This window comes from Neomonachus schauinslandi, chromosome 2 (assembly GCF_002201575.2).
Source record: "Neomonachus schauinslandi chromosome 2, ASM220157v2, whole genome shotgun sequence".
Taxonomy (NCBI): Eukaryota; Metazoa; Chordata; class Mammalia; order Carnivora; family Phocidae; genus Neomonachus; species Neomonachus schauinslandi.
In genome coordinates this window covers 119469752-119494106 of record NC_058404.1, presented here as the reverse complement: position 1 = coordinate 119494106, position 24355 = coordinate 119469752, and the positions used below count along the sequence as shown (strand labels likewise).

At 38.0% G+C, this 24355-nt stretch overlaps 1 protein-coding gene across 1 annotated transcript in view; it reads right to left on the bottom strand.

The window, feature by feature from the left end:
• The window catches only part of MANBA (mannosidase beta), a 111170-nt gene that overhangs the window by 46301 nt on the left and 40514 nt on the right, over positions 1-24355 (bottom strand). The window contains exons 6-9 of the mRNA XM_021680372.1: positions 22199-22374; positions 21147-21257; positions 4190-4341; positions 1424-1541 (exon numbers count right to left, since the gene is read on the bottom strand). Coding sequence (XP_021536047.1) covers positions 1424-1541; positions 4190-4341; positions 21147-21257; positions 22199-22374 — 557 coding nt within the window. The remainder of the gene's footprint in view (positions 1-1423; positions 1542-4189; positions 4342-21146; positions 21258-22198; positions 22375-24355) is intronic.

Genomic DNA, 24355 nt, shown 5'->3' with positions numbered 1-24355 from the left:
CTACTATGATTGAGGCAGTGGGAGAGGCTCTCACACAGACCGCACGACTCTCCAGAACTGCACAAAACTGTGGGGGAGACCCGAGAGGAGAAAATGTTAAGTAGGGAGGAAAGAAAGAGAAGGAAAGGGAATTCAAGTAAGGAAACAGTGAGTGTGTTGAGGGGAATGTGAAATTCGAAAAGAACCTTACCCCAGCCCCTCCTCACTTGCAATACTTTAATATTCACTGGGAATTTGATATTGAGAGATGGACCAGATTATTTATAAAAGAATTAACTTTTCATGGCCAAAAGGATTACTACATGGACATTTTCATAATGAAACCACATAAGTTGATCTTTCTCTTTCCTTCCTTCCTCCCTCCCTCCCTCCCTCCCTCCCTCCCTTCCTTCCTTCCTCCCTTCCTTCCTTCCTTCCTTCCTTCCTTCCTTCCTTCCTTCCTTCCTTCCTTCTTTCCATCCTTCCTTTCTTGAAGGGGACAGAGAGAGTGTGTGTGTGAGCTGGGGTTCAGAGGAAGAGAAAGAGAATCCCAAGCAGGCTCTGCACGATGCAGGGCTCAATCTCACGACCCTGAGATCATGACCTGAGCCAAAATCAAGAGTCAGACGCTTAACTGACTGAGCCACCCAGGCGTCCCACGTAAGTCCATTTCTAGAGAGGCTGTTTTGATGCAGTAGTTAAGAGCACAGACCCCAAATCAGCCGACCTGAGTCAGAAACTTGGTTCCACCACATACCCACTGTGTGGTTTTGGGCAGGTTATTTCACCTCTCCTCCATGTGTCAGTTTCCTTACTGGTAAAATGGGGATGGAGAACAGCAGTAACTACTTCATAGGATGGGCATGAAGATGAAACAAAATAACAGATGCAGAGCACTGAGAACAATGCCTGGTCCTCAATAAATATTATAGAATATTGTCACATTATCATGACCATCAGCATTATCAATATTATAATTACTATTCTTCTATGGAATGCTTTGTATTTTAGAACTGTAATGCCAGAACTAAAAGATTATATTTCCTGTGCTTAACCCTCACCAATGCAAAACATGTTTGGAGTACTTAATAACAATATTAAGCATAGCTTTTCTTCATTGAATTTTATGATTTTTCTTCTCTCTAGGTCTTGTTAGATCTCCTTAAAGTTAAAATTTTTAAATATGTTTATGCATACCCTCATATCAAAAAGAAAATTACAAATATAGAATGTTTACCACTTAAAAATAATTAAATAATTATGATATTCACCATCAGCTATGGTTCTGGGTTTGCAAGATGTCATTTATTCCTCTGCAAAAAATGGAATATCAGTCCTGGCTCTGAGAAAAGAAGGAATGAGCCATAGCACCCACTCAGAACACAGGAGCTCAAAGTGAGGATATAGTAACATATCAATCAATAAAATGCTGTCGACTACCCACCATTATTCCTAGTTCATCACAGAGTCTATAGAATTCATCCTGCTCATAAATTCCTCCTCCCCAAACCCGGAGAGTATTCATGTTAGCATCCACAGCAGACTGCAAAAGAAGCCGTAACCTATAGAAGAAAATTTAAAAACAAATGTTAATTTGAAAATCTGGGGATGTTTAAGAAAGATTTAAAAAACACATGATGGGGGCGCCTGGGTAGCGCAGTTGGTTAAGCGTCTGCCTTCAGCTCAGGTCACGATCCCAGGGTCCTGGGATCGAGCCCTGCGTCGAGCCCCATATGGGGCTCCCTGCTCAGCGGGGGGTCTGCTTCTCCCTCTCCCTCTGCCTGCTGCTCCCCCTGCTTGTGTTCTCTCTCTGTGTCACATAAATAAATAAAATCTTTAAAAAAAAAAAAAAAACCACACATGGTGGTTGATAAATACATTTCAAATCTCTTAGAAAAACACGTTCTAAAATTATGATGGTTTGGATATAATGTTAGGTGAAGAAAGTGAGACAAAATTATATGCACAATAACTGTAACCACATAAACAAAACTGGAAAATTGTGGGTTATATATCTTTTTTCTGCCTTCTAAATTCACACTGTTATTATACTGTTTTTGAAACTAAATTTTTTCTTAGTTATTCTTATAGAAAAAGAAAACATTTGTAAACCTTAGAAAGTATGAGCTAATTTTATACAACCATTTCAAATTATAAGACAAAAATCAAAGTTTGCATATTAGTACCTGGCTTACTCTTACCTCCTTTTTTCAATTCCTCCAGTCCAGTACAGATTTTTCTCAATTTACAATGGGATTATATCTCAATTAGCTCATCATTGTAAGTTGAAAGTATTGTAAGTTGAAAATGCATTTAATACACCTAACCTACCAAACATCCTAGCTTAGCCTCACCTGCCTTAGATGTGCTCAGAACACTTATAGTAGCCTACGGTTATGCAAAACCATAACACACAGTCTAGTTTATAATAAAGTATTGATATCTCATGTAATTGAATACTGTACTGAAAGTGAAAAACAGAATGGGTATATGGGCACAGAATGGTTGTGAATGTATCGGTTGTTGACCCTCAGTATGGCATGGCTGACTGGGAGGCCTCGGCTTCTGCCACTGCCCAACATCACAAGAGGTTACTGTACCACATAGCGCTAGCCCAGGAAAAGATCAAAAGTCAAAATTCAAAGCAAAACTTCTACTGAATGTGTATCTTTTTTATACCATGGTAAAGTCAAAAAATCACATCAAACCATCATAAGTAGGGTACCGGCTATATTTCTTTCTCTAGTAAATTAAATTTCCTTTCCGATTTTTCCAATTCCTATTCACATCACCCACAGGATGATGTCCAGCCACTCTGAGAACATCTACCCTGCATTTCCAGAACAGAGTCCAGAGAGGAACCAAGAAGCCCCCAATAACTGGCTGGCCAAGGACCCAGAGCACTGTGCCTCAGCGGATATACTAATTGGCCCAGTTGTACTGAAAAGTCATTGCCCAAACCAGCCAGATGAGAGGAGCCAGGACATGAAAAGGAAAAGAGGCAGCAAATTATCTGTGTCTATGTCTGGAGAATAATTTCATTTTCATATGAAATTCAAGACCATATATATACAGTTTAAAGTAAAAGCAAATTACTACAACTTTCGGCAAATTCTAAACACCAAATAATATACTACAATGCATATTTATACATATGTAAATAAGTTAAATGTGTTTATTTTCTCTTCACAAAGTTTATTTTTACTATCACAAAGACAGTTTACAATCGCAATCAGGAAATATTATTTTCTTTTTTTTTTTAAAGATTTTATTTATTTATTTGACAGAGAGAGACACAGCGAGAGAGAGAGAGAGCACAAGTAGGGGGAGTGGGAGAGGGAGAAGCAGGCTTCCCACAGAGCAGGGAGCCCGACGCAGGGCTCGATCCCAGGACCCTGGGACCATGACCCGAGCCGAAGGCAGACGCTTAACGACTGAGCCACCCAGGTGCCCCAGGAAATATTATTTTCTTATGAAGTGCTATTCTCAAAGCTTCAGATAAGCACTTTAAATTTTCTTCTAGATTTAATATTGTAAAGCTTTTTTAGTTCCTTTTACTAACGTAAAAGAATATACAAATAGCTTAGAATGAAGAAGGAAATATGGGTTTCCATTTTTTTTTTAAAGATTTTATTTATTTATTTGAGAGAGAGAGTGAGAGAGAGAAAGAGCACAAGAGGGGGGAGCGGGAGAGGGAGAAGCAGACTCCCTGCTGAGCAGGGAGCCCGATGCGGGACTCGATCCCGGGACTCCAGGATCATGACCTGAGTCGAAGGCAGTCGCTTAACCAACTGAGCCACCTAGGAGCCCTGGGTTTCCATTTTTTAAAAAGAATGTACAAAAATATTTAAGGTATTCTTTGAATACCTTTGAATTTTAAAAAAACAAATTTAACCATTTTTTTCAGTGATTATCCAAAATGTGCATTAGTCATTTTCTTGTTCCTCCAGAGGAAATACATAATAGTTTTCTAGAAATTGGATGGTTTCAGCAATCTCAAGTCATTTAGCTGTTAAGACTATCTATAGCTCATGAAAATGGAATATATGATTTAAAAATCCTTTCCATTCTAAAGTTTCCATCATCCTAGAATTCTGTCTTACCTCTCAGTTCCTTCCACTGGAACCAAAGAAAATAAAAATGAGTAATTCTTTAGCTTTGTGGGACTGTTAATAAAAAGAAAAACAAGAAACAAAAAATGATAACTTACAAGTCAGAGGTTACTCGATCCTGGAATGAATCTGCTGGGATCCAGTTCGAGCCTTTCAGAAATATGGGCAATCCATTAATTTTGAAGTAGAAACTCAGACCTCGAGATCCTTCAATGGGCTCTTCTATAAGTTCCACTGTCCTAAAATAAACCTATTATGAACAAAATTAAATACTGAATATCAAATTTAAAACATACAAAAGAGATTTTTTAAAAAGGAAAGCAAACTTTTAAACAATTGACACGAACATAATTTAATGTTAATTTCCTATTTGCTATGAGGCATTTAATGTGGAAGTACACACTTCAGAAAAAAAAATATATAATAAATTATTGCCAGATTCTATCTTTTAATAGATATAAAATATAGAAAATATTAAAGAAGAAATATATTCTAGGGCGACTGGGTGGCTCAGTTGGTTGAGTGACTGCCTTCAGCTCAGGTCATGATCCTGGAGTCCCTGGATCGAGTCCCGCATCGGGCTCCCTGCTCAGCGGGGAGTCTGCTTCTCCCTCTCCCGCTCCCCCCTCTTTTGCTCTCTCTCACATTCTTTCTCTCAAATAAATAAATAGAATCTTTAAAAAAAAAAAGAAGAAGAAATATATTCTAGTCTTCCTCATGAAACAGGCATTTGTAATTGCATCAAAAGAAATATATTTGAAGGGTGCCTGGGTGACTCACTGGTTAAGCATCTGACTCTTGGTTTCAGTTCAGGTCATGATCTCAGGGTTGTGAGGTCGAGCCCCATGTCAGGCTCAGCACGGAGTCTGCTTGGGATTCTTTCCCTCTCCCTCTGCCCCTCCCCCCACCCACTCAAATAAATAAATAAATCTCTTTTTTTAAGAAGAAATCTATTTGAAGATAACATTTCAAAATTAGAACAAAAACTTATACTATTTCACAAAAACGGGGGAGAAATCCCACCAGTTAAACTGATGTATCCTGCATATGTAAACACACTCTCACTTCAGTGTTGTTAACATGTGCCAAAATGTGCATCTTAGAATCAAAGACATATAGCACAAGCAATTTAATCCCAACTAATCATCACATTAAACTTGATGCTGGAGCTCTAGAGATGTAAGTGGTGTTTCAACTGGAAGATGGAATAGGAGTGCATACTCCAAAGTTATAAATGGTATGCAAGAAGCTAAGACCTTTGTCTCTGTCACACTCTAGCCAGGTTTTCCCACAGTTAAGCAGGAGCAGCAAGGCTCTCGATAAAGAAGACTGATGTTCCTATCCAAATCTTCATTCCTTCCAGCCATGAACTGGATCAAGGAATGAGGAACATGGTTCTACGCCAACAAGGCCTAGACTTGAACCAAGATTAAACTTTTCTTCTCTAATTAAAATAAATAAATGAGGGGCGCCTGGGTGACTCAGTCATTAAGCATCTGCCTTCGGCTCAGGTCATGATTCCAGGGTCCTGGGATCGAGCCCCACATCGGGCTCCCTGCTCCTCGGGAAGCCTGCTTCTCCCTCTCCCACTCCCCCAGCTTGTGTTCCCTCTCTCACTGTGTCTCTCTCTGTCAAATAAATAAATCTTTAAAAAATAAAATAAAATAAATGAATTAATTAATCAATTTATTTCATGAAATAAAAGTGCCCACCATTCTTCTACTTCCTTACCCTTGCCCTTATGATTCTGACAGACAAAAAGATACAAATTAACTTTATGAGAAGACATAGAATAAGGCTTGGTTGAGGGGGATCTTGACATGGAATTACCATAGCTGCTTTAGGATTGCAAAATGTAAAAATGTAAAGTGATTTTCACAGATACCTTTTAAAACACCTTGATGGGTAGATTCAAATATCTAGAACAGCAGTTCTTCAAGTATGGCCGGGAACTACAAGGGACCCCTTGGAATCCTGCAGGAGGTCCTTGTGTTAAAAAAAAAAAAAAAAAAACTATTTCCATAGTAAAGCTAAAACATCATTTGCCTTTTTCACTCTCACACTCTTTTTTTTTTTTTTTTTTTTTTTAAAAGATTTTATTTATTTATTTGAGACAGAGAGAATGAGAGAGAGAGAGCACATGAGAGGGGGGAGGGTCAGAGGGAGAAGCAGGCTCCCTGCCGAGCAGAGAGCCCGATGTGGGACTCGATCCCAGGACTCCAGGATCATGACCTGAGCCGAAAGCAGTCGCTTAACCAACTGAGCCACCCAGGCGCCCTCACTCTCACACTCTTGAATGTACGGTGGAATTTTCCAGAAGCTACATGATATGTGATGACATCATCACTTTGTTGGCTAATGGAATGCATGCTTGCATATTCTGGTGTGTTCTACTTCTACGGTAGAGGTTTAGTGTTTAAAGAGGTGTGTTTTCAGAAATTAACTCAGTTTGTTCTCAGCTTCTACTGTGTTCTTAGTAGTGGTGTCTGGTTATTCCTGCTATAATGTCTGTAACCTCACTGTCGTTCAGTAAACTCTCCTTTTGAATCTCAAAGTTTCCCTTGCAACCTACACCGAAACACAAGAGAAAGGGCGCCTGGGTGGCTCAGTCATTAAGCATCTGCCTTCGGCTCAGGTCATGATCCCGGGGTCCTGGGACCCAGCCCTGCATCGGGCTCCCTGCTCAGGGGGAAGCCTGCTTCTCCCTCTCTCACTCCCCTTGCCTGTGTTCCCTCTCTCTCTGTTTCTCTCTCTGTCAAATAAATAAATAAAAAATCTTTAAAAAAATAAAGTAATACATGCATATTTATATCAATTTTCAAATTATACCAAATATTTATTTATTTATTTTTTAGGATTCTATTTATTTATTTGACACAGAGAGAGAGAGAGCACAAGCAGGGCGAGCGGCAGGCAGAGGGAGAGGGAGAAGCAGGCTCCCTGCAGAGCAGGGAGTCTGATGTGGGACTTGATCCCAGGACCCTGGGATCATGACCCAAGCTGAAGGCAAATGCTTAACCGACTGAGGCACCTAGACACCCAATATATCATTAGTATTTGATGTAGTGTTCAATGATTCATTATGACAAGCACATGTATTAGCTGAGAGAGTTTTACAGTTGACATTGCTGAATGCCTACTGGATAAAAAGTCAGAAAATGAGATCACCACATTGTCACATTGCAATGATACAGTTAAGTCATCCAATTAAAGATTAAGCTGCAACAGGATACTGAACTGATCTCTCATCGGAAGTATCACAGTTTGCCTGAGAAATGCATGAATCTCCAGAACGATGGGCTTACTGTTTGCTTATATTTATCTGTTAATCAGCACAATGAATCATCAAAGATCTCTTTTATGTGAATCTTTGGCAACAAAATACAAAAGATGCTGAAATATTCGAAGTATTGAATAGTTTCTTTGAATCTCAAGGTTAGCAACAACTGTGTTAACATTTGCCCTGATGTTACAAAAGCAGTGGTGGGTAACACTCCTGGTGCCTCAGCAAAAATCAAGGCAGTAGATGTGAACTGTGCTAACTGTCACTGTATCTTTCACCTTCAGGCATCAGCAGAAAAAAAAAAAAGTCAGTTTCACTTAAGAATGTCCTTGATAAAGCAGTAAAAATTACTAATTCTATCCTAACCTTGAGTAGACATCGTTATAATAGTCTGTGTGATGAAATGATAGAATGGGAAACACGGATAAAGTCCCACACACTGGATTTCTTGAGGAAAAGCATCTGGGCCATTGCGTGAGTTGTAAACTGAATTAGTCACCTGGTCCATGAAACTTCATTTTAACTGGAAAGAACTGCCAGACAAACTATGGTTATTCAGACTTGGTTATTTGTCAGACATTTTCTTGAAAATGAATGAAGTGAGCCTTGTCACTTCAAGGGAAATAAGTAAAAGTATTGTGGACAAGGATAAAACTCAAACTTACAGGTAAAAATTAGGATTTAGGAAAACTTGTATCCACTACCATGAGCTCGAGCGCTTCCTAATACTTAAAAGACTTTTCAGATAACAGCAGTGTGGTATTAACAAATGTGAATGTGATATTATATAATGGAATGTTTCAATGTTTGGAAACACTTGGAAATCTCAAGATACTAATATTTTTCAAATAACCAACGCACTATATTATGATATCACATACAAATAAAAGATCCATTAAGAATGAGTAAGTCATGGTAATAAAAGGTACAGCATAGAGAACATAGTGGTGTTGTAGTAACATTGTATGGCGACAGGTGGGAGCTGCACTTGTGGTGAGCATAGCATAAGGTACAGAGTTGTCAAATCACTATGCTGTTACACCTGAAACTAATGTAACATTGTCAACTATGTCTCGGTAAAAAAAAATAATGATTTAAAAGATCCCTTAAAGGTGCAAGATATAAAACCAACAGATTTTAATGTAACAGAGTACAAACAGTTCATTAAAATGGCTTCAGATTCCACATTGCAACTAACCTTTAAGAAACAACCACTACTTAAGTTCTGTAGTACCAAAGAATAGCCTCCATTATTTGAAAAGGCTATTAAAGTACTCCTCTCTTTTCCAACTACGTATCTATGTAAGATCCTTTCTTCTTATGTTTCAATGAAAACAACATGTTGCAAATTGAATGCAGAGGCAGATGAGAATCCAGCTGTCTTCCATTAAGCAACACATTAAAGAGATTTGCAGACATGTAAAACAATGTCATTCTCTCTACATTTTCTGTTTTGTAAATATACCTATTCTTCATAAAATAACTCATATATTAACATGTCATGGATTTGGTACTGTGATTTGAAATGAGTAAATATTTAAACCTCAGTTTTAAAATCTACCCACATAAACAAAGGTACGTTGGGATTCTCAATAATTTTTATGAATGTAAAGTCATTGTGAGTCCAAAAAAATTTGAGAATCACTAACCTAGAAAATAGAACTCATTTATTTCTTTAGACCGATTAATGCTACAAATATTATTAATGATAAAACTCATCTTCCCCAATTTTTTCTTTTCTGTTCAACTTTTCTCGTGAAAAGACAGCTATCCCCATCTTCTGCTCTGGCAATAACAATTTTATGGCCCAGGTCAAAGTAAACCCTAAAGCCCCTGACAGTTGTCAGAGGTGAAGCAGGAATTACCAGCCACCTTTCCCTCTGGACATTCTTCGACAGGTTAAACGCTGTTGGGTCTATGATTAGTGTCAGTCATTCTCCGTGTCCTCTGGGAGTCCTGATAGGTAACATAAAAGCCTTCTACAACAGGTATTTTACTTCAGAGGAAATAATAGGCTCTGAAAGAGGTTTTTTGAAAAGACCCCTCAGTAACACATATTTACATCCAGAGTGAATTACAAGATCAAAACTATTTTAAACTGCCCAACAAAATAAATTATTGTCTAAAAGTAGAAAAAAATACCTAAGAACCTAAATGTGTAAGCCAAGCAGTTTGAATTTTTTTAAATTTCCAAATTTGTCGGGGCGTCTGGGTGGCTCAGTCATTAAGCATCTGCCTTCGGCTCAGGTCATGACCCCGGGATCCTGGGATCGAGCCCCAGTGTCGGGCTCCCCGCTCGGCGGGAAGCCTGCTTCTCCCTCTCCCACTCCCCCTGCTTGTGTTCCCTCTCTTGCTGCGTCTCTCTCTGTCAAATAAATAAATAAAATCTTTAAAAAAAAATTTCCAAATTTGTCTATTGTTGATGATTCTATTAGCAACTCACTAGGTAAGTTTTTAAATTAGCTTTATGATTACATTTCTGAACTAGAAGGATTAACTTTCAAAGTACACTTTGACAAGAGTTAGGAATATCTTAACTAAAGGGCTTAAGAGGTGTGTGACTGATAATACTGTACTTCTCAAATTTCTTTCTCTGGCAGACCAGATGATGATGTAATGAATCATAGATTCATAAACTGCACATCACTTCTCAGCTGTTTGTAATCAAATCCTAAAAAGGCTGTCATAGTTGCGGCGCTTGGGTGGCTCAGTGGGTTGAGTGTCTGACTCTTGGTTTCGGCTCAGGTTATGATCTCAGGGTGGTGAGATCGAGCCCCAAGTCAGTCAGTCAGTTGGGCTTTGTGCTCAGTGGGGAGTCTGCTTCTCCCCCTCTCCTCTGCCCTGCTCATGCTTTCTCTCTCAAATAAATAAATCTTAAAAAAAAAAAAGCTGTCATGGAATCACTAGATACTACTGATTTTCTTCTTAATAAAAAACCTTATTTCCAAATACTGACAAATGTTACCTAAAATATTTTTCAAATAATTTTCATGATTTTCAAAATACACCTAAAATCATTTCACCTACATTATATATTTTTAGAGACAAGCAAACATATTTCTGTCTGTTCTGAAAGTGCTTTAACATGCAGAAGCACTGAGAAAACATGTGCTGGGTTTCCACAAAGAGCTGTCCTCACACAGGCCTGAGCAGGAGGACAAAGGAGAGCCTCGCTTTGTGGAGCCCTAGAAACGTACAGAGAGCACAACCAGAAGTTAACAGCTTCAAGTTTACACCCGCATAGTTGTAGCCAGAGGTGTATTCTTTGTATCGGACAGAATAGACAGAATCACTTTCTAACAAGCCTCCTCTTCTCTATGACAAAATTATTTTCAGTAATAATAATGAAATAAAATGAATAGTGATAATATCCAGAAAAGAAATGCAGACACTTTCCTTTATTTAACTTTATATGAACAATCATACTATTTTTAAGTAAAATAAATATTAGAGTAGAAAAAAGGAAAAGTGGGCACCTGGGTGGCTCAGTCAGTTAAGCATCTGCCTTCGGCTCAGGTCATGATCCCGGGGTCCTGGAATTGAGCCCCACATCGGGCTCCTTGCTCAGCGGGGAACCTGCTTTTCCCTCTCCCTCTGCCTGCCACTCCCACTTCTTGTGCTTGCTCTCTCTCTCTCTCTCTCTGTCAAATACACAAAATCTTAGAAAAGAAAAAAGGAGAAGTAATGGACTCGTGTAATTTGATTATATTAATGTTTTTGAAAAAAGTAAATAATATTTCCATATATTGGTTCATTATGGAAATGAATAATATTATTTTGAGCCTTAACTTCTAACAATGTCAAGAACTTTGTCAAAATTGATCTTCTTTGTATGTATATGATTTATAAAGAATATAGGCAGATTTGCCAATCTATCCTTACATAGTTGATAGAGGAACACCTCTTATTAATTTTAATTTAGAAATGTTTTTTCAAAAGAAGCCCAAAATATACAAATATTTTGGGAGAGTATTAGACATAAAGGTAAGTCTGACAGAGATTCATAAAAATCCCACTTCTCATTAAATTCCAAAAAAAATGCAGTAGTATCCATGCCTTTGTTTCTTTGAGAAACACTCAAAGTGTTTACAAATGCCTCTGGGCTGAAAAATTTCCACTTCTCAAGTATGTCTTCTGAACACAGCAAAATCAGAGAAAAAGAAAATGGCCAAATGCTAGTGAACACAGACATTATTTGATCCATTGCTTTAGAACAAGCATCCAGTTCTTGGTGAAAATGACTGGGGTATTCAACACTGCTGTTTTGATTTCTCTTGGCAATGTAAGATCAGCATCTTGTTGTTCCCCTGACACTCTTCTTCAGAACTGGATTCTTTTTTTCTATGTAAATGTCCTTACAGTTTGTTGTTGCACAGTGAAGAGCCTTCACCAAAACTTCTGTGCGCTTATCTTCAAAGAAAAGTTTGAAAGCTTGGTATTTCACTGTACATCGTTCAAGGCAGATTCTGGCTATTTGCAAATATGTTTGTATCTGATTAACCCCATCTAAAATTCTACACCAGGAAAAAAAAAAGATAATTCAAAAGAGAAAAACTGCAGTAGCAGAGGAAAAATATGAGCTGATTCTCACACAACCACATTCCTTTGGATCACGGAGTACTTCGAAGTGGAGATTAACTTTTCAGAATTTACTGTGTCCTTACCTCATAATGAGCATTCCATATTATCTAGGAAAGACTTCCTGTAGCTTTTTCCAACAATGAGGTGAGATTTAAAAGAATGAACAAAATGTTTCCCAAGTTCCAGAAAACATCACACATGAAGAAATGTTTCCCCAAAAGAAAATTCCACAAGGTTCAAAGAATGATTTCCAGAAGACAGAAATAAAATTTGAGATTAATCTCTTTGATTTCTGTATGAACTCTACTGTGAACACTGGCCACATATGCAGCAGTCTCCTGTCACTGACGACAACAGAGGTTTATGAAACAAGCATCCAGTTGTTTCAAGATATCCTCTGTGAGTTCAGCTGCAGTCTTTCCAGAAACATAAGAATGACTTCTTTATATCAACTCTTAACACCTTTCATATAGACAAATCTAACTTGCACATTTGATCTCTATGAAGCATCTGAAGTGCTACCAAAAAGAATTCCAAGGTATTTTGGTTTTTTTTTAATATCTGCCACTACTAAAGCATACACTGATGTCATGTTTCACTTTCATTCTTTCTTTAGTTTTAGTTTTAGAACAATTAACAATTCCCACAACTATATGGTCAACTAATCTTCAACAAAGCAGGAAAGAATATCCAATGGAAAAAAGACAGTCTCTTCAACAAATGATGTTGGGAAAAAATTGGACAGCCACATGCAGAAGAATGAAACTGGACCATTTCCATACACCATACAAAAAAAATAAATTCAAGATGGATGAAAGACCTAAATGTGAGACAGGAATCCATCAAAATCCTAGAGGAGAACATATGCAGCAATCTCTTCGACCTCAGCCATATCAACTTCTTATTAGACATGTTTCTGGGGGCAAGGGAAACAAAAGCAAAAGTGAACTACTGGGACTTCATCAAGATAAAAAGGTTCTGCACAGGAAAGGAAACAATCAGCAAAACTAAAAAGCAACTGATGGAATGGGAGAAGATATCTGCAAATGACACATCTGATAAAGGATTAGTATCCAAAATCTATAAAGAACATATCAAACTCAACACCAAAAAGACAAATAATCCAGTTAAGAAATAGACAGAAGACATGAATACAGATTTTTCCAAAGAAGACATTCAGATGGCCAAAACAGACATATGAGAAGATGCTCACTATCACGCATCATCAGGGAAATACAAATCAAAACCATGATGAGATACCACCTCACATCTGTCAGAATGGCTAAAATTAGCAACACAGGAACCAACAGGTGTTGGCGAGGATGTAGAGAAAGGGAAACCCTATTACACTATTGGTGGGAATGCAAACTGGTGCAGCCACTCTGGAAAACAGAATGGAGGTTCCTCAAAAAGTTAAAAATAGAACTACCCTACAATCCCGCAATTGCACTACTAGGTATTTACCCAAAGGATACAAAAATACAGATTTGAAGGGGCACATGCACCCCAATGTTTATAGCAGCACTATAAACAATAGCCAAATTATGGAAAGAGCCCAAATATTCATTGACTGATGAATAAAGAAGATGTGGTATATATACAATGGAATACTACTCAGCCATCAAAAAGAATGAAATCTTGGGGCGCCTAGGTGGCTCAGTCGGTTGAGCATCCAACTCTTAACTTCAGCTCAGGTCATGATCTCAGGGTTGTGGGATCGAGCCCCATGTTGGGCTCGGTGCTGAGAGGGCAGTCTGCTTCACTTCCTCTCCCTCTGCCCCTCCCCCTGCTTGCATGCTCTCTCTTTCTCTAAAATAAATAAATAAATCTTAAAAAAAAAAAAAAGAATGAAATCTTGCCATTTGCATTGACGTGGATGGAACTAGAGTGTACTACGCTAAGTGAAATAAGTCAGAGAAAGACAAATACCATATGATTTCACTCATATGTGGAATTTAGGGAACAAAACAGATGAACATATGGGAAGAGAAAAAGAGAGAGGGAAGCAAACCACAAGAGACTCTTAATGATAGAGAAAAAACTGAGGGTTTATGGAGGGAGGTGGGTGGGGGATGGGCTAAATGGGTGATGGGTATTAAGGAGGGCACTTGTTATGATGAACACTGGGTGTTATATGTAAGTGATGAATCACTAAATTCTACTCTTGAAACCTATATTACACTATATGTGAATTAACTAAATTTTTTTTTTTTAGATTTTATTTATTTATTTGAGAGAGAGAATGAGACAGAGAGAGAGAGCACGAGATGGGGGAGGGTCAGAGGGAGAAGCAGGCTCCCCGCCGAGCAGGGAGCCCGATGTGGGACTTGATCCCGGGACTCCAAGATCATGACCTGAGCCGAAGGCAGTCGCTTAATCAACTGAGCCACCCAGGCACCCCACTAACTAGAATTTAAATAAAATTTGGAAGAAAAAAAGTAACAAATAAGGAATTTCAACTCTAAAGATATTAAAATTAGTAAAATATTTCATATATGAATTCAAATATGCACTTACCAAACAAAATATTACATATTACACATCACAGTTCACACTTTCCTCTATGTAAGTTTTTTTTAACAGACTTTTTTTAGAGCAGTTAAGATTCACAGGAAAATTGAGGGGAAAGTACAGAAACTTCCCATATACCCTCTGCCCCCATAGTGCATGGCCTTCCTCATTACCAGCATCCTCCACTATGGTGGTACATTAGTTACAACTGATAAGCCTATACTGACACATCATTATCACCCAAAACCTAGTTTACATTATACTTCACTCATGGTGTGTTACATTCTATAGGTTTGGACAAACATATAACAACATGTTATCATTATGGTGTCATACAGAGCAGTTTCACTGACCTCAAAATCCAGTATGCTTCACCTATTCATCCCTCCCTCCTCCCCACAGCCCCTAGCGACCACTGATCTTTTACTGCTTCCATAGTTTCATCTTTTCCAGAATGTCATATACATGGAGTCATACCATATGGAGCCCTTTCAGATTGGCTTCTTTCACTTAGTAATCATCATTTAAGCTTCCTCCAAGTCTTTTCATGGCTTAATAGCTCATTTCTTTTCAGCACTGAATAAAATTCCATTGTCTGGATCCACCAGGTTTACTTAGCACTTCACTTACTGAAGGACATCTTGGTTGCTTCCAAGTTTTGGCAATTAGGAATAAAGCTGCTGTAAACAGCGATGTACAGATTTTGTGTGGACATAAGTTTTCAGTCCTTTGGATAAATAGTGAGCAGATCGATTGCTGGATCATATGGTAAGAGTATGTTTAGTTTTGTAAGAAACACCAGACTGTCTTCCAAAGTGACTGACTGTACCATTCTGCATTCCCACCAGCAATGAAGGAAGAGTTCCTGCTGCTTCATATACTCACCAGCATTTGGAATTGTCCTTTTTGGCCACTCTTTTTTGTTGTTGTTTGTTTTTTATTTATTCATTTGACAGAGAGCGTGAGCGAGCAAGATCATGAGCAGGGGGAAGGGTCAGAGGGAGAGGGAGAAGGAGACCCCCCACAGAGAAGGGTGCCCAACTCGGGTCTCCATCCCAGAACCCCAGGATCATGACCTGAGCCACCCAAGTGCCCCATCTTTTGGCCATTCTAATAGGTGTGTTGTGCCATCTTGTTCTAATTTGCATTTTCCTAATGACATGTGATGTGGAATATCTTTTCATATGCTTATTTGCCATCTGTATCTCTTCAAGTTTCTGTTATGGTTTTTGGCCCATTTTTTTAATTGGGTTATGTTCTTATTGCTGAGTTTTAATGGTTCTTCATGTATTTTGTTTAACAAGATGTCTTTTGCAAACATTTCTCCCATCTGTGACTTGTTTTCTCATTCTCTTGACATTGTCTTTGGCGGAGCAGAAGTTTTTAATTTTTTTTAAAGATTGATTTATCTATTTGAGAGAGAAAGAGAGAGCACAAGTGCAAGTAGGGGGAGGGGTTTAAGGAGAGGTAGAGAGAGAACCCCAAGCAGACTTCCTCGGAGTGTGAAGACTGACACGGGGATCAATATCACAACCCTGAAATCATGACCGAAGCCAAAATCAAGAGTTGGATGCCAAACCAACTGAGTCACCTGGGTGCCCCCAACCTGGGTGTTTTTAATTTTAATGAAGTTTAGCTTATCAATTATTTCTATTTAAAATTTTAAGCATAAAAATAAAAATTCCAAGAGGTCACACTGAAGTAGCTCATGTTAAGTTTTTGCTTTTTTATAATCACTCTGCTATTGTTGTTTCTAATCTACTTTTAAATACAAGAATATGTAATAAGACAGAGACCGGGGACATAAACTATTCCAAAACAAGTTTAAACTATTTTAAACTATTATAAACTTGCTTTCAAAATGACTATATGCAGCTGAGTCTCCATGATCCTGGGGACAACTAACTATATAACTAAGAGTTCTCCAAATTTACTTCCAGGTAGAATATAACATTTATTAAAGAGTTAATAATTAAAATGTGCTAAATTGAAGCCTACGTATGTTACTAAAACTCAAGAATAATCTCACAGATGGATAAAACTTAGACCAACAAAAGATTTTGCAAGGAGGAGTATTTAATCACTGACATTGTATAGAATTGCCAGACATACTACTAATAATATGCAGACCAACCTGTAACCTACACATAATGCACCCTCTTACTGCCTGTACCCAGAGCTAACTGCTCCCATGGCCCAGCCTGGGTAAGCCACTACCCATAGCCATTTTGGAAATGTTTAATTAAAATCTGACAGAAAGGGGCGCCTGGGTGGCTCAGTCGTTAAGCGTCTGCCTTCGGCTCAGGTCATGATCCCAGGGTCCTGGGATCGAGCCCCACATTGGGCTGCCTGCTCCACGGGAAGCCTGCTTCTCCCTCTCCCCCTCCCCCTGCTTGTGTTCCCTCTCTCACTGTCTCTCTCTCTCTGTTGAAAAATAAATAAAATCTTTAAAAAAAAAAAAGTGCTATCATTAGCCCCATTTTACAGAGGGGTAAATGGTAACTATAAAAAAATAAATAAATAAAATAAAATAAAATAAAATCTGACAGAAAGACAAAAGGGGGTGGGGCACCTGGGTGGCTCAGTCCATTAAGTGGCTGCCTTCAGCTCAGGTCATGGTCTCAGGGTCCTGGGATCAAGCCCTGAGTGGGGCTCCCTGTTCAGCGGGGAGTCTGCTTCTCCCTCTCCCTCTACCCCTCCCCCTGTTTGTGCACGCTCTCTCTCTTTCTCTCAAATAAATAAATTCAATCTTTAAAAAAAAAGACAAAGGGGAAATTTACTAAGAAGCACAGTGTCCCTCAAAATTCATGTCACTCAGAAACTCAAATGTTTTTGCCCTAGGAAACCTGGGACACACAGAGGGAGACATACTTCACAATCTCTGTGAACTCTCAGTATTGATCAGAAGTACAGAGTGGTCAGAAATACACCCTGATTATTCTGAATTCCATATTTTTTGGCTATGTACTTTTAAGGTCTTTAAAGAGCAGCACTTAGAAAGAAAAAGAAAAAAATTTCACTGGCATTGTGCTCTCTTTCTGCTCTGTAGATACTGCAAAGATGAAACTGGGAACTTAAAAGAAACAAAGAACAAAGCAAAATTTGAAAAAAGAAAAAAGAGGAATAAATCTCCATTATTGTTCTAATTATAACAGCTAGGGGCAATTTTTTACCTCTTCTGGCTTAGGAACTGTGCAATATAATTTCTAATCGTGGATTACATACTATTACATTATTTTGTCTATTTCCCTACAATAATTTAATTGGAGAATCTTGATGCTAAGTCAAATACAAACAACTACCTTCTGTTGCTTTTAGCAAGATTTACCTTACATAGGGAATACATGGGAGAGTCTTGCAAAATAAGGGGTGCTAAAGAGAAATATCAACTAATTGATTTCCTGTTTTTCTAGAAAGGTAAACTATAATAGTCCTTCAAACATACTTATTATGTCTTTGACACATATTAGGTAGGAATTCAGTATAATCAATTAGTAGGATAAAAATATTCAATTAACCTGGGCATAAGATGGCAAAACAGTGATTAGGAAGATTTTTTTATCCCATTTACCCAGAGTAGCCTCTCCCACTACACTTGTACACAAAACTTCCTTTGTTAAAAGAAAGCTGAATCTACCAGACTTGCATTCTAGGGTCCCCGTGAAATGACTTTTTGGACAGAATTTATAATATCCAAATGCCTATCTTTTGGTTTTTTAATTTATTTTAAAAATTTCCTACATTTTCTTCATATGACCTCCCTTCAACTTACAGTATATGCCTCAAAGTTATTTCTTTCAACAATAAAAAAAATTTTCAGTCATCAAGATATTCTTCCCTGTTCACAAGGAAATGTAGTCAGCCCTTTCCCCTCCTACTAGACCCAGTACATCTCTGCTGCATGGGCTGTATCCAAAATTTGTAACTTCCCCAAGGCCTTTTGTCTGAGTTAACTCTGCTGCTGTCATGAGACATACTCAGTAAAACAAAAAATAAAAATGCAGATGTCTAGGACGCCTGGGTGGCTCAGTCGGTTAAGCGTCTGCCTTCGGCTCAGGTCATGATCCCAGGGTCCTGGGATCGAGTCCTTGCTTCTCCCTCTGCCTGCTGCCTCCCCCCCCCCCCCCCCCCCCCCTTGTGTATGCTCTCTCTCTCTCTAATAAACAAAATCTTTTTAAAAAAAGTATATGTCTAATCTCAATGGAAGAGAGGCATGAAAGATATAAAACTGAAGCAAGATGGATTTCAATAAGATAGTTTAAAAATAGGAACAGTTATACATAGAGCAAGCCCAAGATAACAACAGAACCATCAGGATACGAGAGCAATTGAGGTGAGACAAGGAGGTGCCTGTGACGAGAACAAAAGTCCTGACACAACAGCTAGTACTGGGGGGCATGTGAGCATGTGGAATAGAAGTGAAATATAAGCACTCTGGAAGGCAGTTTAGTACGCTCTCTCAAAGCTGACCTATGCATGCCCCGTGATCCAGTGATTCCAGTCCCAGCAGAAATGCTGTGCTCTGACTGATCATCAATAATGTTCATAGCAGTGTTAGTCAGAATGGCCAAAACTGGAAACTACCTAAATTTCAACAGCAGAATGTATCATACATTGAAATATCACACAGTAATATAAATAAACAAACTACAGCTATATGTTTTTTTATATATATATAAATAAACAAACTACAAACTACAGACCACATATCCTAATGTCACAAATATAATGTTGAGCCAAGTTAACCAGACACAGAAGAATACGTACCACGTGGTTCCCCGTACATAAAGGTTAAAGACAGGCGAACTACACTATAGTGTTACAAGGCAGGATAGTGGATCTTTGGGAAGGAGGAAGGCGCAGTGATTGGGGAGGCTCACAAAAGGCAAGGGGAGTTTCGGAGGGGTTAGCAATGCTCTATTTCTTGATCAGGATAACTGTTACATAAACGTTCTTTTTCTAATCATTCACTAAGCATTTCACATATGTTCTATGTATTTTTCTGTATACTTCACAATAAACAGAAAATAAAAAGAAATTCTAATCTGACAACATGGATGGACCTAGAGGGTATTACATTAAGTGAAATAAGTCAGACAGAGAACGACCAATACCATATGATTTCACTGACATGTGGAATCTAAAAACCAAAACAAATAAACATACAAGAGCAGAAACAGATCCCATTTCTATTTCAACAAATTGATGGTTGCCAGATGGGAGGGGGTACGAGGACGTGTAAAATGGGTGAAGGGGAGGGGGAGGTACAGGCTTCTGGTTACGGAATGAATAAGTCACCGACATAAAAGCACAGCACAGGGAATATAGTCAATGGTATTGTAATGGTGTCACATGGTGACGGACAGTAACTCCACTTGTGAGCATCGCATATTATACAGTTATCCGAATACTATACTGCACACCTGAAACTAACGTAACATTGTGTGTCAACGATACTTCAGTTTAAAAAAAGAAGAAAAGAAATCCCAATCTGACACTTTCCCACTAAAGAGATAAGACTAAGAGACCCCTGCCAAGACAGATAAGGATGGCAAGTAGCAGTCAAATTCCTTGCTTGCTGAAACACTGGCAAGTCTGAAACCATTGAAAACATGAAGAAATTTAGGGCTGACAAGTATTGAATTCCCTGTAAGAACCACCCTGGAAACACAGGTCAATTAGGTATTATTTCTCACTTACAAAACGTGAAATTAATCTATACTTTAATCTAAATTTCAAAGGCAAACACTGATTCCTGAAACTTGCAGAGAGCTCAAATTTTTATTTCATTCTGGTTTCCTCTTTTGGGCAATCAGAATCGTGGGGAGGCACAAGAGATCCTCTGATCCAATCTCTACCATCCCAGTCTAATGGACAAATGGACATAAATACTCTTCAAAGTTCCCACTGCAAACGCATGCTGAGATGTTCCTCAGTGGCCCATTCTAGCATGCACCACCTTGACTACCGCACAGCTGCTCCCAGGGGTGATCTTGGAAATATGATTTTAGGACACCATGCAATTCAGCTTTGAACAGTATATTCATAATATAATAATGTAAACACTGAATACTAAGTTAACAAAAATGGCCACAGGACAACACTGGAAGGGCAGAGGGAGGTAAAATGTGTACATTGGGGGCCAAGCAGGGGTCAACAGAGAAAATCATGTAAGACAGCTATGTCCTCATCCTCTAGGTTTGAAGTCAATAGATAATACATCATACTGAAAAATTAGAAAACGCCAGTAGAAGCAGGTTATTTGGGAAGGTGAAGACAAACAGAAGAAATAAGTAAAAGTTAAAAATGATTGCTTCTAAGGAATAGAAAATAGGAATAGGAAGCATTGGGCAAGGTACCCTATTACCTTCTGGTAATATCTGAGCTTTAAAATTATACATATGTACTACTTTGATATAACGTAAAATGTAAAAACACAGTAGGAGAATATTTATAAATAAAATAATATGTAAAGCCTGATCCATTTGTAAATATAAATACACACGCATACACACACACACAGAAGCTTTGGAATGCATGTAACTGTTACTAATGACTGTCTCTATGTGATGAGATTACAGGAGTTTTGCTGGTTTCTTCTTTTCCTACAAAGATCTGTTTTGCTATTTTAACAAGAAACATACTTTTTCTTCACAAAATATTTTAAAGTATTTGCTTACCTTAGCTGATTTTTCAATACTTAAGCCTCCATCCAGTTTAAAAAGAATTGTCATGTTGTATCCAGTCTGGTTTCCATGTCCATGAGGCCACCAAGTTTCTACGGTAACATTCTTTGAAGAAACAGTGTAAGTCATTCTATGTAATTTGTGGCATATTTTCAGCAAAATATTATCGTGATTAAGAGCATTATATCAATGTCTCAGAGAGTCAATCACAGAAATTCTAGGTTCTATATTAGGCCAAATTATACCAATCCATACATAATACTTAAAAATCAACATGCTAGATGTTTTAGCATGGATTAATATACCAAAAGGGGAAGGAAAGAACAAAATAACATGGGTTTTCAGAAAAACAATTATTTCCATTTCTAACACTGAAGCTTACATTCATTCTGTATTCTTAACAGTTAGAATTGGACTTTGAGGTTGACTCTTTTTCCAAGTCCAGAACTAGAAATTGTTTCTCACTTTTAATCTAAAATTCTCACTTTATCCAAATAGTCACAACGTTGCTTTACTCCATCCTGTTCAGTTCACAATGATCAATTAGAGGAATAAAAAAAGGAAAAAGAAAAGGGAAAATCCAGCCCACTTCTAACCATGAAAGATCAGGAGTTTGGAATTAGAATTCTGCATGTAAAATAAGCACCAATATTCAAAATAATTTACTGTATTTAATAATCACTGAAATCAGAAATAATCAGAAATTATACAGAATTATACAGAAATAATCACTGTATTTAAATGTAATGCTTAGAATGTATTTTGGATTTCAGATACTGCAAAGAGTGCAGAAAAATTAAGATACAACACACCTGACTTCTTGAGAGAAAAGGATGCCAAATCATATGTTCTCCATTTTCTTAATCTTAAAATTTGGAAATATTGTTCCTTAGTTCGTAACACACACAAAATATATGAGAGGTTAAAAGTGAAGGAGAAAATGGAAAAGTACATTTCTCTTTCATTCTCAGCCCCTTTTTTCTAGCCATTTCTTTTGAATAGTATTGCTTTTCATCTAGTGGTTCTGAGGAAGTACCATCATTCACCTTATTAATTTTCACAAATAGCTCAACAATCCTTTCCCCAGGTTGAAGTTCAATGCTGTATGTCTGCTGTGTCTGCAGTTTAGGGATGGCTACGATCACTTGACCAGAAATTGGCTTTGAGCTGACAACATCAAAAGAAGACTCTATTTCAAGATTCCACCCCTGCGTATGGTTATCTAAGGCATAGAGAAAAAAAAAAGAAAAGAAACATATATATATATATATATATATATATATATATGAAATATGCTAAGCATTATTGCTGCACTCTTAAGGATTCATTGAAGAAAACACTGAAGCAACTTCTAAACTAATAAGCACTCCACTGATCCTGTCATGAGAAAAAGTCCAGTGGAAATTCTCATTTAATCTTTAGAGTTTAATCATTCATTTTGTTTTCTTGTGTTTTTTTAAATCATTCATTCTGAAGAAGAAAAACCAAAAGCATATATTTTATATATACTTCTACTCTAAAAATGTTACATTCATAAGTCATAAAACTTTATACATAGGGCATGAATAGAATATCACAAATGAAAATATAACTAAGATTGATACATGCTCATTCCTTTTTATAAAGCAAAGTAAAAATACACAGTTTAAAGCCATATAATAAAATATAACTTAGATGTAGTAGAATTAATCAAATGTGAAAAAACAGAGATATACAGTTGACCCTTGAACAACGTGGGTTTGAACTGCATGGGTCCACTTACATGATTTTTTTCAAAAAATATATTGGAAATTTTTTTGGAGATTTGCGACAATTTGAAAAAACTCACAGTTGAACTACATAGCTTAGAAATACCAAAAAATTATTGTAAGGGTACAGTATATAATACATATACAAAATATGTGTTAGTCGACTCTATGTGTTATTTGTAAGGCTCCTGGTCAACAGCAGGCTATTCGTAGTGAAGTTTTGGGGGAGTCAATGGAGTGCCTGGCTGGCTCAGTTGGTAGAGCTTGCAACTCTTGATCTTGGGGTTGTAAGTTCACACCCCATGTGGGTGTAGAGAGAACTTCAAAAAAAGTTATATGTGAATTTTCAATTGCACAGGGAGTTAGTGCCCCTAATCCTCATGTTGTTCAATGGTCAACTGTTATTTTAAATGTAGATTATTTAACCAAGAAATATTTACGGAGAACGTTCTATGTGCCATGTACTTTGCTAAGTGATGGGAATTACGTGGTGACCAGGATAAACATAGCCCCCGACCGCATGAGTTAAGAGGCTAATGGGATATAGCCAAATACAGAAGTGACATAATACGAGGATGGGAGAAATATGAGGTTGTTCTGAGAAAACATTCATAGGAAGGAAGGTCACTTAACTCACAGGGGTGAGGGAAGGCCCTTAACAATAAACAGTATCTAGCTGAGCCCAGAAGGATGCTTTAGCTAAGTTCAGAGGCAGATGAGAAGTTTTCTAGGCACAATGAAAACCAATGGTGAAGAGCCATGAGTGAGGAGAGCAATGTTTTTAACAAAAACTTGAGCAATAATGAAACTGGTAAGGGACATCAGAGTGAAAGAGGAAGTAAGCAGGGTCCAGCTCATCCTGACTCGTGTGAGGAGTTTGGCAACGTTACCCTAGATCAATGAGGAGCCGCTGGAGATTCTTTCTTAAAAAGGAAAACATGGGGCACCTGGGTGGCTCAGTCAGTTAAGCCTCTACCTTTGGCTCCGATCATAATCCCAGAGTCCCAGGATCCAGCCCCATATCGGGCTCCCCACTTAGCAGGGAGTCTTCTTCTCCCTCTGACCCTCCCCCTTCTCATGCTCTCACTATCTCTCTTTTTCAAATAATCTTAAAAAAAAAAAAAAAAAGGAAAACACGATCAGATCTGCGTTTAAAAAAAATTACAAAGGGCTCCCTCACAATGACCTAGCAGGATAAAAACAGAAGAAGCAGAGAGACATGAAATTTCTATCTGTGCAAAAGGGACAGAAGGTGCCACTTGGAACATCTAGGAATGGAGAGGAAGAAAAGAAAAAGAAAAGGGAGCAAGACTGAAGAGGGAGGCCACAGGGAGAAAAGAAAGATGAGACAGCTGCCTAAGGAATAACGCTTCGGGAGTGGAGTTTGTGAATGGGGTAGAATGTTTCAAGAGGGTTCTGAAGTAGTGTTTTATATTATGTGCAAGATAACCCCTT